At 35.8% G+C, this 15,234-nt stretch overlaps 4 protein-coding genes across 9 annotated transcripts in view; 2 read left to right on the top strand and 2 right to left on the bottom strand.

Moving 5' to 3' along the window:
• The window catches only part of neb (kinesin family member nebbish), a 12,070-nt gene extending 7,362 nt beyond the window's left edge, over positions 1-4,708 (top strand). For both annotated transcript variants that reach the window (XM_026814554.1, XM_018026707.2), the window contains 7 exons: positions 1,211-1,371; positions 1,626-1,826; positions 2,010-2,282; positions 2,736-2,808; positions 2,869-3,038; positions 3,118-3,580; positions 3,646-4,708. In XM_026814554.1, coding sequence (XP_026670355.1) covers positions 1,211-1,371; positions 1,626-1,826; positions 2,010-2,282; positions 2,736-2,808; positions 2,869-3,038; positions 3,118-3,580; positions 3,646-4,338 — 2,034 coding nt within the window. In that variant the 3' untranslated portion in view covers positions 4,339-4,708. The remainder of the gene's footprint in view (positions 1-1,210; positions 1,372-1,625; positions 1,827-2,009; positions 2,283-2,735; positions 2,809-2,868; positions 3,039-3,117; positions 3,581-3,645) is intronic.
• Positions 4,704-6,197, bottom strand: Pyroxd1 (pyridine nucleotide-disulfide oxidoreductase domain 1). Its single transcript, XM_018026709.2, has one exon. The coding sequence runs from the start codon at positions 6,173-6,175 to the stop codon at positions 4,748-4,750; it is 1,428 nt and encodes a 475-aa protein (XP_017882198.1). The 5' UTR covers positions 6,176-6,197; the 3' UTR covers positions 4,704-4,747.
• Positions 6,161-7,257, bottom strand: mRpS18B (mitochondrial ribosomal protein S18B). Its single transcript, XM_018026710.2, has 5 exons — positions 7,026-7,257; positions 6,815-6,965; positions 6,640-6,737; positions 6,421-6,551; positions 6,161-6,353 (listed from the first exon to the last, which is right to left on the bottom strand). Exons 1-5 carry the CDS (start codon positions 7,089-7,091, stop codon positions 6,227-6,229), a joined length of 573 nt encoding a protein of 190 aa, XP_017882199.1. The 5' UTR covers positions 7,092-7,257; the 3' UTR covers positions 6,161-6,226.
• A 312-nt stretch (positions 7,258-7,569) lies between these two features.
• Positions 7,570-15,234, top strand: part of PNUTS (Phosphatase 1 nuclear targeting subunit) — a 13,139-nt gene continuing 5,474 nt past the window's right edge. Inside the window, exons 1-5 of one of the 5 annotated variants that reach the window (XM_018026687.2) lie at positions 7,570-7,724; positions 7,840-8,022; positions 9,056-9,121; positions 9,728-9,912; positions 10,177-12,035. In XM_018026687.2, coding sequence (XP_017882176.1) covers positions 9,119-9,121; positions 9,728-9,912; positions 10,177-12,035 — 2,047 coding nt within the window. In that variant the 5' untranslated portion in view covers positions 7,570-7,724; positions 7,840-8,022; positions 9,056-9,118. The other 4 variants (XM_018026690.2, XM_026814552.1, XM_026814553.1 and 1 more) reach the window with 4 other exon arrangements.

Raw genomic sequence — 15,234 nt, 5'->3', positions numbered from 1 at the left:
TTTTTACATTATCTTCAGCTGCGAACAAAATTAATGACTTGTTTACTGATAAAGCGTGAAGTATTGTAAGGTTTAATGAAAACAGAAATAATAATTACGTGTTGAATTTTGAGTAAATATACTACATATGTGTATATTTACGTACAAGAAATTTTTCCTTAAAAGCACTTTAGAATATTTAACGTCAATTATGTTCGATAACTTATCTGTGCAGTTTCTTTATTATTGGAATTAATATACATTCCGATTGAGATCTCGAATACGAAAATGATAATGAAAATTACGTGCTCGCATATTTGACGATTAGGAATAGCGAAATCCATTGTTCAAGCTTCCTTTCTCGCAGTAAGCGAAGCACCGCGTCAAAATTAGATCAGATTAAATGAGAAAGAATTCAGCGTATTCAAGAATAATCGGAAATTCTAAACAAAAAGGTCGATGGCAAGTATGTAGACTTTTTCCATTATTGAACGACGACTTAATTAACAATACTGCTCGCAAACTTTCGTACACACGCACATCGACAAACAATTACACGGTCCGTCTGGTATCTTATCGGTTTTCATTAAATCGTATCAGGAATACTGGATAACGTTAAGAAATATAAGCGTGAAGTCATGATAGGGATCAAGCCTAAGTATCACTTACAAAAGATTAGTCGCTATCCCTTAGCATTCGGTTATCTTATCATGAGCGATTGCTGATAATGATTATTTATACACAGAATAATTGATATTAAGTTTAGTAAAGTGCGCAGAATTTTAATGTGAAACTAAGGAAGTTCACTTGTTGTCTTACAACTGTGAGACATCCGAAAGAAAATTAAATACAGAGATCAAATAACAAAAACAAGACCAGGAAAAGCTATCGTAAATAGGTATCGAAATGACTCAGACAAGAGTGACCAATTGATACCTGAAAAAACCCGAGCAAGATCTTTTAGATTCAGCAGAATATAGCTTCGAGGGAAGAACATGATTTATGACACCCTAAAGTGTTTTGCATGTTGTCGCAGCTCGTACTGTTATTTTTAATTTCTCTTATACAACTTAATTATGATAAATTGATGCGCAATTAAAATGCAAGATACATATATGTATATTTTTATGATTCTTTGTTTGACAATTAAAACGATTCCTGTGGAGAATCGTGTTGAATATTTTCATTTTTTAAAAACTATCTGATTTTCTTTCTTTACTGGATCGATTAGGAAAGTCTCGGAGGCAATTCAAGAACAGCGATGCTTGGAACGGTATCACCGGCTAATATACACGTCGAGGAAACTCTCGCAACTCTCCGATACGCTTGTCAAGCCCGAGCTATTGTCAATCGAGTTCGAATTAATGAGGATCCGCACGAGAAGTTAATTCGGTAATAGATAACGTTTTTTGTGAATGAATATTATGAATCATATTACTGTAATCTTTTATCGGCATACATACATACATACATACGTTTCCTGTCAAATGCGCCTAATAGGAATCGATAAAAATCGGAACTTACCAAATGGGCTGGAGCTTATAGCAAGAAACAAAAGACTGTCGTCAGATATATTTTTTAATTCCAAACCGATAACCTAATCTTTTTTATCTTATGACTGTAATTATCTCTTTTTTTTTATTAAGGGAGTTAAAAGCAGAAGTGCTACGATTACGCGGTGTACGAGAAGGATACGAGAAGCAACTTGGAATTTGCCCCCGTCGTCTTCTTGATTCCATCGGAACGATCAGTCAAACTAACGATGAAATCAAGCAGAAACAACAAGAAATCGATAAACTGAAAGATCAATTAAAGAGAACTGAAGAGCAACTCGCAATCACACAAATGTAAGTTAATCTTATCATGTAACTTTTAAGGTATCAGTGTTATAATCTCTGGATATGATCGGGAAGATTATCTGTTTAAAAAAATTGTTTATCTACGCAGCGCATTACCAAATTATCCTTGAAAAGGATTAGAGGATGTTCACAGAATGATTGCTTAAAATATTTAGTCGCGTGTAATTTCAGGACTTGGGAAAAGAAATTGCGGGATACCGAGGATAAGAAAAATTCCGAATTAAAATACTTGCGTCGTTGCGGTATCGCTATCGAGATCGATATTCACGAGAAGGATAAGCAGCCTTGTCTAATAAATCTCGCTGCCGATCCTATGTTATCTGGTACGCTTTTGTATCTAATTCCTCCGGGATTGGTACGCATCGGAAAAAATTCTGATCCTTCAGCCTCTTCTGAGCGTTTGGATATCATGTTGGATGGACCGCTGGTTAGACCCTTACACTGGTTAGTCATTGGGTCGTTTGCAGTTCGGTGATTCGGAAATGCTGTATTCGTTGATGTTGTTCACGTTCTTCCACTCGTGTTCATTTTCTCTAACACCTAGCCTTTCAGTTTGTTGCTTAATTAATGACGGTACAGGGAAACGTCTTCTTCTTCATTACTTCGCTCACCTTTGTTTCCGTTCACGACCTGTTTCCTCCAGTTGCACGTTTTCCGTGATGTAACATATTCGTTCCATGTTTCGACCGCAATCTAATCCATTCTGATTTTCGCATGATAGTTTTCTGTGTGAATCGTACTATACGATGGTTCCTGAACTTTTCGAAGTTATGCATGTCCAAAATTAAAGGAGACTTAAGGCACTTTGTGAAGAAAGTATAATTACAATTACGTTCATATTTAAACTAATATATTCGTTAGCACAATCCTTTTATTGACCTATTGTGTATTCAACAGCACCATCGAAAATAGTAATGGAAGACTTGTATTATCGTCCGAGATGGAAGGAGACACATTTGTAAATGGGCAGGTACAATACACTATAACTTTTATCGCGTTACTTCTATTATCAAACTGTTTTTGGTACTAGGTAGTAACGGGCAAAGTGGTTTTAAAGCACGGCGACCGGTTAGTAATCGGCGGTAATCATTATTTCAAAGTTTCGAACCCATGCGATGAACATAACAATGTACAAATTTCGACACAAGCTGTAGACTACGAGTTCGCGCATCAGGAAATTCTTAAAGTACAAGAAGCGAAGTATGTAACAGTTTTCTTTTTTGCCAACGATTATTTGTAATTATAAAGCATTTGATGTTATACTTTTTATTTCCTACAGATTAAGAGCCGAACTAGAAGACAGTAAACAGAAGGCAATAAAAGAATTAGAGAATGCGAAGCGAGAAGTTGAGATGCAATTAGGAACACAAAAAATGTCGTACGAACGTAAAATTGAAATCCTCGGTTCTACAGTCGAGGAGCAAAAGCTTGCCCTGGAAGAAATCAATCAGAAGAAAAAAGAATTGGAATTGGAGAAACAGTTGCTCGAAAATGAAGTTGAGACGAACAACCGATTGAAACAGATACAATTAGATCAGAGAAGAGGAAACGTTGCGCCATATAAATCTAATTTTTTACAAGAGCTGGAGAGCATTTTAAATGAAAAGACAGCCGATGCCGAGTTTGCATTAAAAATGAAAGCTAGCTCGGAAGCGATCACCGATGGAGGCATCACCTTGCATGAAATGCAATTATTAGTAAAAGAAGCTACTGAACGTTGTCGAGAAGTCGGCCTTAATTATGTACGTATTTCCGTACTTTATATTTTAAATGATCATTGCTTGACTCATTCATTGATACATTTTAGGAATTCGACCAGCAGCAGATGATTGTAGACAAAAGTTTGAGGCCAGTCATTCGGATACGTAATAGAGATAACATGAGTGAAACGTTCTGGCAACCAATGCGATTTTTGGATTGGGTTCATCGTCTACGAGATTACGATATCGAAGATTCGATAAAAGAGTTGTGTACGTCAGAGGCGACTTGGGAGCCTTACGAGAATACAGAAACATTCGAGGACTCCTTAAATAGTAGTCGAATCTCGATAAATATGACACCAGTAAAAAGACACTTAAATGAAAGTTTGCAACAACTTTCGCTGGATGCGACTGTAATTGAAAATCAAGCGGTTGACATGTCTAGAGATGAAAAAACTATAAACGGATGCCTTGCACAAATGGAACATGCTGCAAGAACTTTGCAAGCACTGTGTACCAAGAACACTGAAATGCAATTAGTTACTGAATCTCTTAACAATATGCAAAGTATTATTGATAGATTGCGCGAAACTTTGGAATCGATAGACGTGAGTAAATGCATTAATGGAAATGCAAATCTCGCTCAGAAGTGCAACGATAGCGTAAATCAAGGCTGTAACACAGACTTCCCAATTTCCGGAAGTCATAATATAAAACCTCTTTCGCCAACAAAATCTACATTGCGTAATAATGTTAAAGGTTTTGATAGAAAATGCGTAAGATTTACAGATGTAAATTAGACGAAAAAAGTCAATCTAGTTAAAGTTAACATCGTGTAATTAGACAATGTCCGCGTTCAGGATAACTTATATATTATTATACGTACAAAGAAAGAAACTTTACGACGTCTATTAGTAACTATAGAATTAACATATTGAATGAAACAAAAAATGTGTTTAGTTGCGTTTATGCATATATGTGTTTTTATTTCAGTTATTGTTCATAAGATTGTTATGTAGTATCTCTATACATAGATTTACGCAAAAATATTACTATATTGACGTCTGTTAAGTTCTTACAACATCTGTGAAACTACACTATTATTTAAACAAAATTTAAATAAGCATTTTTTTATAAAGTAATGGATAATTTAATACGATATTAATGAAATCTATTGCGAAAGTTTTATTCAACTGAACTCATATATAATCAATCAAAATAATCCTCAATATCGATATCGGGATTTAACAAATCTTCCCCGTAAATACTTAAGTCTAACTGATTAAGAATCAAGTTCTCGCACATTTCTTCCAAGTCAGTGTCACCAATTAACACTGCTCCCTGCATTTTACCTTTATCCAATATAAGTTTTATGTATTCACTTCCTTTAGTCATTCGAAGTAATATCTCGTAATTGTTGTCCAACTTTTGTCCGTTATACAAGCCTAGTAAAACTACTTTGTAACCGAAGAACTTAGTTACATGAGAAAAAAGTTCGAAACAGAAATCCTGGTAAAATTCTTCGTTCTTCAACTTAGAAACCATTGCCTTTGCCGCGTATCGACCCATTTGATGCGCTTGAGTCCATAGTCTCATTTGAAACCAATGATCCGCCAGTTCCCAACCAGCGGTACACACATCTCCAGCAGCATATATACCTTCTGTTGAAGTTTCTAACTTCCAGTCGACCAAAAATCCTTCATCTTCCCCTTTCTTCACATTCCCTAAACCAGCTATATCAGAATTTGGTATTACGCCTGTAGCTGATACAATGAAATCGCAACCAATGATTTTTCCGTTTGTCAGTCGAACATATATGGGCCATTCTTGCACAGGATCGAATTCCTGTTTCTCAGATTCATTGAGAACCCTAGCTATCTCGCATTCGTATTCAATCTGTACTTTTGCAGATTCGAGGATTCCTTTTATGTCAAAATTGTTGTGCCAATCTGGACCTAATGCTGGTCCACCTTTTAGAGCTGCAGTATCAGAGACAGTATACCTCATTCTTTTGGTTAGATTTAAATTAACATTTGGGAGTGTTTCAGATTTATGCACTTTGTCCATAAAAAATTCTGCAGCTCCAGGATCGACGAATGTTGCCGAGATATGTTTATCCTTGATCACCCATACAATTTCGAGTCCGTCAACTTCGTATACAATTTCAGTAGCAATACCACCATTCCCAACTATTACAATTCTCCTTGAATTTTTTATTTTTTCGGAAAATTGAATGACTGATTCAGTATCTCTTATCCCTAAAATAAACTCATTATGTTCTTCTATAAGTTTTGGTCTAGCACCATTACAAAGGCATAGCATTTGATAGCTTATAATTCTTCCATTTCTAGTTTCCAATTTTTTATCTGAAACATTTACTTTTATTACAAAATCGTTAATAATTTTCAATGAATCATACGTTTCTGTCAAAGACTGTGTCTCTTTCTCTTCCACATCGAACTGTATCAACGTCTTGCCTAGCGAGACTATATTTGTGACCGCCTTTACTAAAGGACTTGCCGTAACTAAAATAATTTTTTCCTTTGGAGCAAGAAAAGCTATGCTCTCAGCACATGATACTCCAGCAATACCGCCTCCTACTATTGCAAATGCACAGTGCAATTCTTTTTTATCCATTTCAAATGATTTATTACTTCAACCTCTCAATACAATTCGAAAATTAAAGTATTAATGATTCCATATCGTATAATCATAATATATATACGGGACATCAAACGTAAGCAACCCATATTCCTTTGCTTTCATTACCGCAACACGTAAATCTTTATAAGCTTTTTGACATAAATTAGTGTAACTGTAAAGAAGAAGAGTTAACGATTGCCAAATTAAATTGCTGTCGATTAGCTTCACATATAACTTACTTATAACTTAAGAGTGACCCATCATGTTCGGAGATAAACTGTTTTAACAAATCAATATTACGGTAATCAAGGATTAAATATTCGTCTCTGCATATTGGACACGGACTGCCAGTATCTATTACACCGCCCCTCTAAAAAAATTGTTAAAGTTGTTTTAGTACACAACACGACTAGTACTAGAACTAATATATTTTATGTAAAAAGAAGAATGAAATTTACAATGCACAGTTTCCGTGTTTTTTTTGGTGGAAATTGACCTTTGAAATTTCGTCTATAAATCTTCCAAACAGGATCATCACCGTACGTTTCCCTATAAGCTACAAATAGAAATTATAAACGTGATCGAAGCTATTATGAAAATTAAAACGACAGTATATACGTAAAAAGTATGTACCTCTACTCTTCAGGTATCTTATACTGACTTCCACAGGTATTATTGTGGTCCTATCCTTCGAAATAGGAGCTCGCTGTAGGGCGAGTTGATCAGACTGCTCTACTTCGTTCAATTTCGTAATTGTAGGATGCATACATTTCACCGGTATAACCTGATTGAAAAATTAGAGAATTAGATCACTTTCGACAGCGATTATTTCAATGATTCTTACTCTCGAAGTTAAGCTGGGTCTAATAATTGACGCAGCAAACTGCAGTTTATTCAAGATCAATGCCATTATCTTCCTACTTCTCTATACCAGTTTTTCCAAGTTGCATTACTCAATTAGTGGAAATATGGAATAGGAAAAACCGGAATTCTTTTTGCACAGTTGTTATACTTTAATGGTTATAAACTTAAGAAATTAATACTACAATAAATACTTAATACGTATATTTTCTACTACTTTATGTTAATTTATTAATAAAATTTAAAACTATTCAAGCATTCGTTAATTAGCTCTTAATTATTGGAAAATGTTTAATACCTAAAGTGCATAAATCTTGTTTATTCCACAAAATATATTTCATACATCTTTTTCTATTCTTAACTAAACGTATAGCTTTCGGTAAATCATCGTTTATTATCACAGTTTATCTTTAAAAGTTACTCATTTGATTCAATTTTAGTAACACTTCTGCTAGCTTCTCCGTGGGAATTAGTCAAAAAATGTATTGAACAGTGTGTTAAATTTAAATGCCACTTAAATCGCAATAACTATCATAAATTAAGTCAAACATATATTCCATTTAATACTTAATTGTTTCCGATCTTAACACAATTCAGCGTGTAAAATAAACATGCAGTTGATTCATCTGAGGCAAATAGGCTATTTCCGGTTTCGGCATAACAGCAGCTTCTACGTAGTTAGGTGAGAATAATTTTACTCCTGTTAAAAGTAAATTTTGGAACTGTTAAACAAGATATCACAAGAAAAACGACGTTAAGGTAATAAAAGTAACGTTTGATAAACTATTTGATTGCAGATGGCAGATCAACAAGAAGATATTTACGGATTTTGGACAATCTTGTAGCGTTTGCTGATGCGTAGCCTATTTTCGTCAGAACGTAGGGCCACGTCGTATACGTGTATAGGAAATGCAATATTTCTTATACACCGCTGTGAACATATATTTTCCATAAAGCGGATTTAATTGTTAATCAAAAATGTGAGTGGCTTTTCTGTCGTTGAAAAAAGCCGAAGTATACTCTTTCGACTTTTGATTTGGATCTTAGTATTCCGACACGTTATTCTTTACAATATTGCCGTACGATTTCACGTACATATTTCAATGAATAATACTAATAAGTAGGTAAAGACTTCGGTAGAAACTCGAGACTTGACGCAAGGTGGAACGATCAATGCATTAGTGATGCAAGTTCTCTTGAGCATATTTATCGGATTTTTAGAAATTGCATGAGAGATATTATTCATTCTAAACTTGCACGAGTGAAAATCAAATGTTACCGAAGCATTATTGAAAGTGTTTAGTGATTATCCAAAGCTAAAAGAGAAATGTTGGCAAATTCTTAAAATGTAGCATAAATGGACGATCATAGTGTGCTATAAATAGTAATTACTCGGTGATATCAAGTGATAGGGTGGGGTCGCCATGATCATTGGTTGACGTTTAGGGGGAACTCGAAACGCGGTTGGTTTATTGTGTAACTATTCTGGGTGGGATATGCGTCGAAGTATTGCGCAGAAGGAGATCTGCCAGTTGACCATCGAGTGATCACCGTTTTCCGAGGAGCTCACACCCTCCACAGATAGTTTTCCTATTTGTAGATTTCGTTGCTCAATCTCAGTATCCAAAGTTGCTCTTATTAAGGAATGATCAAAATATTAAAAGAATACTTGAAGTAGGGGAAGATTCGGTATAAAAATCTTCACAATTGGCACTTTACGATCCGCGAGGTAGATGATTCACGTATAGTACGATGAAGGACAATGGGGCATAGCAAACCGATTCGATAAACTCGTACTTCCGAATTGTCCGTGAAAACGTATTTAATAGTTAGGTAATGATCATTGTCAGATAAAAAAATAGAATCTATTGTTCGCACGATGAACTTTGTTCTAACTGTATTTTACATTCGTGAGTTTCACAATATGGCCGTGCATACGTGTACGCTTACGACCTAAACAAGTATGTTACGTTTTCCGATTAAAAAGAAGAACATCTTTGTGTTTTATTGCAGATTTCCATCATGATCCTATGTTTGTACTTCGATATGCGTTAAATCGTCGAGAATATCATCAAAATGGTAAGTCATTTTTTTTTAATTAGTCACTTTCCTTTCGCTTCGTACATTTTGCGGGAGAGGGCACCATGTATGAAAATTACGAAAGACGCTAGTGGAAGGGGAAAGCGACAGGATCAATAACCTTAGCTCATGACCTCGTATCCTATTTCTGACTTCGTCAGCTTTTAATAATCTTACAATACGAACGTTTAAATGATATAATAAAAGTTTTTAGAAAATCAGTATGTATTTTGAATAATACTTGTACTCGATAACACTATGGGGAAGGTAAATGATCCTCGTGCTGTTCTCTTATTCGCGCGACCTTGTGTGATGCTATTTTTTTAAACACCGGAAGTTTTATTTAATAACTCAATTTTATTTCAAGTGTATAATTATATGATATTATTGAGTTTTATATTATTCTTACGTAAACAGATTCTCGTCTAAAACGTATTAATTTAATTCTTGGTTGAATTTGAAAGAACACTAGATGTCTTTTAAATTGAATTGTATTATTTTGCGCGATTTTGGTGATCAATTAATAACGATATCATCATTTAATATTACTGTGTACATCAATTTCTGGAGATCAATTTTTTAATACTTTGCATGATGCTTTTTCAGCCACGCATAGATCCCCTATCTTTATTGAAATGTCTTAGTGTTTTATTGGGTCCAACTGGAGGTATTAAAAGTAAAGAAGAGGTTCACCGGTTGGCTAATTTAATGACAAAGTTCTCAAAGAAACTTGTTTCGAAATGCATTTACATACAGATATTAAAAACTACAAATACTGATTTACTTAGCCAGTGAGTATACTTTTTTGTCAATTTAAATTACATATATCGCATACCGGTACACATGAGTATTCGTAATTTGTATAGTTGTGTGATATATAAAATGTATGCTAGAGTAAAACAGCAGGAACTCTAAACCATTGGACAGTTCCATTGATGTGCTGTACACACTGATAAGAGTTCCACAAAACAATTCTCTTAACATACTTTTGAAGTACACAATTTACAAATTGTAGTCGGCAACTTGAACAATTCGTTATTTTTCATTTTGTTTAGATTTATGGGTGCAGGAGGATGGAATCTCATTCATATGTGGCTTACAGATGGTATTCTTGCTAAGAATTGGGCTCTCATCCAAGAACTTTTAGAACTTTTGCTGTTATGCCCAGTAGATATCGAGAGATTAAAAAGCAATAATTGCCCGAAATTGGTAAAAGGTTTATCAAAGGAAGGGAGTCACCAAGGTGTTAGAGTGTTAGCTAGTCGACTGGTCGAACAGTGGTTGAAGATAGTGAAAGGGGAGGCTGCCCCAAACTCTGTGCCAGCACAAATCATGACTATTCCAGTTCAAACAACTGGTGTTCTGGGGCAAAGTTTTGTATCCCAGTCACCGCAACAGCAACAGTATTCCATTCACTGTGGCACTCAACAAACCATTTCTGATGGTACGGAAGCGGCAACGGTTCAGGTGCAAGATCTGCAATTTATTACGAATTCCACTTCGACCATCGCGGTATCCCATATTCAACCACAGCAGCAACACTCGCAAGAACAGCAGCAGACCCAGGAAAGGACGACTATACAGCCATTACAATTGCAAGTTGTTAGTAAACCGCAACAGGTGCAACTACAACAGCAATTGTCATCGCAGAAAAAGCCAGCATTCGTCGTTGTATCCACATCTTCGCAATCTCCGGTTCCTGTGTATAAGATAACTATTCGCGAGGGCAAACAGATTCTTACAACAGTGGAGACAGACGCCACGAATATTAACAGTGTTTTAAATACGAACAGTACAAATGTAGAAGTTAATGGGGATGCCGTAGATGATAATCTTCTCGCGAAACAGACTTCGGAAGAAGAAGCGTCTATGGAACTTAGTGATGGTGTAGTTAGTGGACAAGATTGTGAAAATGACATTGCACAATCTGAGAAATTAGACCAAGTTTCAAGTGAAGTGAAACAAACTGTAACGGATACCACGGACAATCCTGACGTTGAAGTTAAAAATAAAGATAGCAAAGACAGTAAAGACAATGGTAGTGAAAATAGTAAATCTAGTAATAAGGAAAATCGGGACTCTTCTAAAAAGGACGAGAAAAAATCATCGAGTTCGGATAAAAAGAGTCATCATAGCTTATCTTCATCCTCGAAAAGTTCTTCTAAGCATAGCTCGAGTTCCAGTTCGCATCGTTCCAGTTCCACGTCATACAAATCGAGTAGTCATCGCTCCAGCAGTAGTAGTAATAATAGCAGCTCAAAGAGTTCGAGTTCTAAGGACAAGTCTTCCAAGGACAAAGATAAGCATCACTCATCCAGCAAACATAGTTCTAGCAAAAATAAAACTGATAAAGAACGGGAGAAGGAGAAGCAGAAGAAGGACCAGGCGGAGAAGGATAAAGCGACGTTAGAAAAAGTCCAAGGACAGGCGTTGAGTTCGAAGTTCGGGAAGATACCGAAAAAGAAAGCGGATGAAGAAAAGTCGTCTGGGGATGCGGCTGTGAGGAAGTCGTCGACGGACTCGCGGGACAGTTCAAAAGAAAATAAGACTGACGCGAAGAAGGTTTCAACAATGCCGGAGAAGAAGAATATTTCGATTTCCATTGAGAGTAGGAAAAACTCTCAAGACTCCATAGCGCGGCCAAAGACTGTGAAAACATTTAACTCTAAATTCAGATCGACAGGTTTGGAAGAAGAAGTGAAACCTCCTCCGCCGAGATCGGCGAAAAAGTCGAATCCGGTAATTGACAAAAAGGTCATACCACAGAAGTTGCCTACCTTAAAGAGACCATCGCCGCTTAGGGAAAGTATTCCGACGACGGATAAACGACCTAAACTATCGCTGGACTCGCCAACCACGCCGCCTGTTGAAGAAAAGAAGGGCGGCATCAAATTGATACCACCAAAGCCAAAACGTAAGTATTATCTAGTGTCTCAAATATTATACTTACAAGTGTCTTTTTATACTATCATGTATATATTTTTATTTCGACAAATTAACTTCAATTTTAAATCTGTACGGAGAAAGGTATATACTATCTTTTACTTATTTTATACAACGCTAATGTTCAAAGACTACACCGTAAGTTCAAATATATGATGCTTATAGATTTGTGTTTTTATGAATATTAGTAATTATTGACGAAATGCGAATATACAGCAATTACAATTTGTATAATTGTCAATGCTTGAAAATGATATTGTATTGTATTGATCTCGGTTTTCGTAAGATAAATATGAAAAATGATGTATGAATTAATATAACACTCAACTTTAAAAGCTATCACATTTTTTAATAGTAAGTTTTTCATTAGAGCAATCAAAAAGCAAGAAAGCTATTCTAACTGTGCTTTGAACATTAGAATTTTCTATTATACGTGCCATTACTAACTATTCAATGTTGAGTTTGCAGGTGGTTGGCTCCTGGACAAATACGAGCAAACTTTATTATACACTTTGCATTTTACGCGAACATTAATACTTCACTTGATTTGCCAAAATGTGCATAGTTCTATTTATTTGATTAACTTGCAGTTTTTACAGCCGTACTATTTTAGTTTGTACCAGTATCACATAAAAACCCTACGTTACGTTCCTAAAAGTTATTAGAGTACTATAGAAGATTAACGAAAACCTGTATCAGTCGACCCACATGGAAGTGGATCGAGAACGGATCACGCTCCTGCTTGCCTCGATAATTAACGTCATGTTCGAAGAGCGAAGAAACAATTAGGATCACCTCTTTCAGCATCGATTTATTTCCTATGTTAAGAAGATCCAGCAGGTAATCTTCGCTAAAAGTTTTAATATAAATCGTACGTATGACATGACCGAGAGCTGAGTGCCGTACGGTAAAAAAAAGAGAGATAAACTAGAGTCGAGTATGGTTTTAATAAGCGATGCATCGAAATTGACCGTGCAATTCTCTTTATTTTTCAATTATTCGGACAACAGAAAGAGAGATGTGTTTTGTATTCGATATATAATTTTCGGGGTGTGCTTATTTCGCCGACGAACGATACACCGATCGAAGTCGACACGGATATTACTAATCTACCTAGGTAAGGAAAACAAACCAACTCTTGTCTATCCATACTTCTTTCCCTTGTACATGTACACCCTATTAAGCATTTTAAATAAATTGATCAGAAATCTGGAATATTTAACTTTTGGGTTTCTGCTATACATCTTGCTCACTGAATGTTTGATAAAAGCATACGTTCATACCGTGAGCCCGTCCAGATTTCCATCCTCTCGGTGACTAATCGCACAAAGCCGAAGGTATAAATCAAGCTTGAACTCTCGAAATGGTGTTTCACGGTCTGCGCTTAATCTCGGAACAGTAGTTACAGTGTTATACAGTTTAAGAATCGAATCTTAAGTTCAAGTTTGCATTAATCTCATTTATATTAAGGTTTGGGCAGTTAGTTAAGTTTTTAAGTTGCTTGTTCATAGTACCTTTTAATTTTACTCCCATTAATCTCGTTGCACATGCCAAGTAGTTTTACCAAAGTCGCTATAATATATGATAACACCATTTCGAGTGTCACTGCACAAGGGAACAAATTTTTTCTTATATCATGCAATGTTATTTTTCAAATTTGTATCGTTCTTTAATTCACAGTGGATTTTCCAGAATGATTCGAATACGTTCGTGCGTTCATCAGAGAGAATTGAAATTTGCATTGGGCGCATAGTCCCAAGATATCCTTCTGAGAGATCGAAAAAGAACAGTGGGAGTGAGAGTGCGAGAGAACGAGAGCAAAAGAGAGCGAGCGAGAGAAATAGAGAGGGAGAGAATGAAAGTGGAAGGAAGTGTGACAAAATGAAATAGATCTGAGATAGCATAAATAGTATGTATGCACGAGTAGATGAGAAAGCGAGAATCCGTGAAGGAACGAAAAGAAAAGAGAACAGACCGTGGAATATCGGGAACGAAAGTATTTCCGGAAATGCATGAAAAGACAACGCTGCGTATCAACTCGACGTCTTCGAACAAGCCGCCCTTTAGGATCAGCGGGTCTCTCCTTACTACCAAATAGATCGTCTATTTGAAATGACAACGTCAACATTGGCGAAGAAGTCCTTCTTCCTTGCCAGTAATCGCGGATTAACAATCGAGAGAAAATACGAAGAACGCAGAAAAACAGAATGGCTATATTGTGCTTATCATTAATATACGAACAATCTGTTATCTAATTTTAAAGTACAATTCTTCCAAGTTTGTTACGAGGACCGCGTTTATTATATCCTTTCGAATACTGTAGTTTTGATTGTGTTAAAAAAAAATGATTACGAAGTAGACGCTACTTGTGTACTTGAGCAATTTCCAGACAAGAATAACTCGTCTCAACCCGCAAGAGTATTTTCAATTATTCCTCGAGTATCCCCTTTCGTTCAAGAAACGGTGTGTCTCGCAGCTCGAAATAAAAGAGAAAACTCGATCAATTCCTTATCTAAGCATAGTAATTGCTCGGAAGAAGAAAAAGGAATTCTTTAATCGTGATAATTCGACGATTCGAACGAATTTAATTGAATTGGACGGACAAGTACGGATTTGATAATGATCTGTTCGAATTGAACGCTTGAAGGAGGATGGGCGGGAATTACGACGGAATTGCGCAACTGCATGTATCTTGGTGTGCCCAGTGGAACACCGAGGCCGATGTTTTTGCGACGGTCTTTATACCCGGCACTCGTATATGAGGCCGGATTCTGTTTCTCGCAGCAGTTGCATTACGCTCACGTAGTATATTAACCATTCAACATATTTAGGTCCACAATGCTCGTGGACGATGCTTGCCGTGTAGCACCCATCTAAATTTATATTTGAATTTATAAAAGAGTTCATATCAAGATATATAATTTATATTGGCTCGACGCAATTATTGAAGCCACTATTTATTTTTATCAGTCGTAATGCACTTTCCTGCATAGAAACGCGTTTTCTTAAAAAAAATAATACGTTTACTTATAATTTACAATATTTATGATATCGGCTCGAACATATTGAAATTAAATTTCATAATGATTTACGTACGTTCTACTCACGTTATAAAAAAAATATCTGCAGTAAAGACGAAGAGATTAAAATAATTAACGATAACTATTTTT

The sequence above is a fragment of the Ceratina calcarata genome, unplaced genomic scaffold, assembly GCF_001652005.2.
Source record: "Ceratina calcarata isolate Rehan_Ccalc_2016 unplaced genomic scaffold, ASM165200v1 scaffold39.2, whole genome shotgun sequence".
NCBI classification, from domain to species: domain Eukaryota; kingdom Metazoa; phylum Arthropoda; class Insecta; order Hymenoptera; family Apidae; genus Ceratina; species Ceratina calcarata.
Note: the sequence above shows the minus strand (reverse complement) of the source record. Positions and strands in the feature narration are given on the sequence as shown.

Bases quoted from the DNA above. Each gene is read 5' to 3' on its own strand.
- Pyroxd1 (XM_018026709.2), bottom strand. From the start codon at position 6,175: ATGGATAAAAAAGAATTGCACTGTGCATTTGCAATAGTAGGAGGCGGT.
- mRpS18B (XM_018026710.2), bottom strand. From the start codon at position 7,091: ATGGCATTGATCTTGAATAAACTGCAGTTTGCTGCGTCAATTATTAGA. The intron at 6,738-6,814 runs GTACATACTTTT...TTCTATTTGTAG, and splicing joins AAGATACCTGAAGAGTAGAG to CTTATAGGGAAACGTACGGT. The intron at 6,354-6,420 runs GTAAGTTATATG...TCTTCTTTACAG, and splicing joins GGGTCACTCTTAAGTTATAA to TTACACTAATTTATGTCAAA.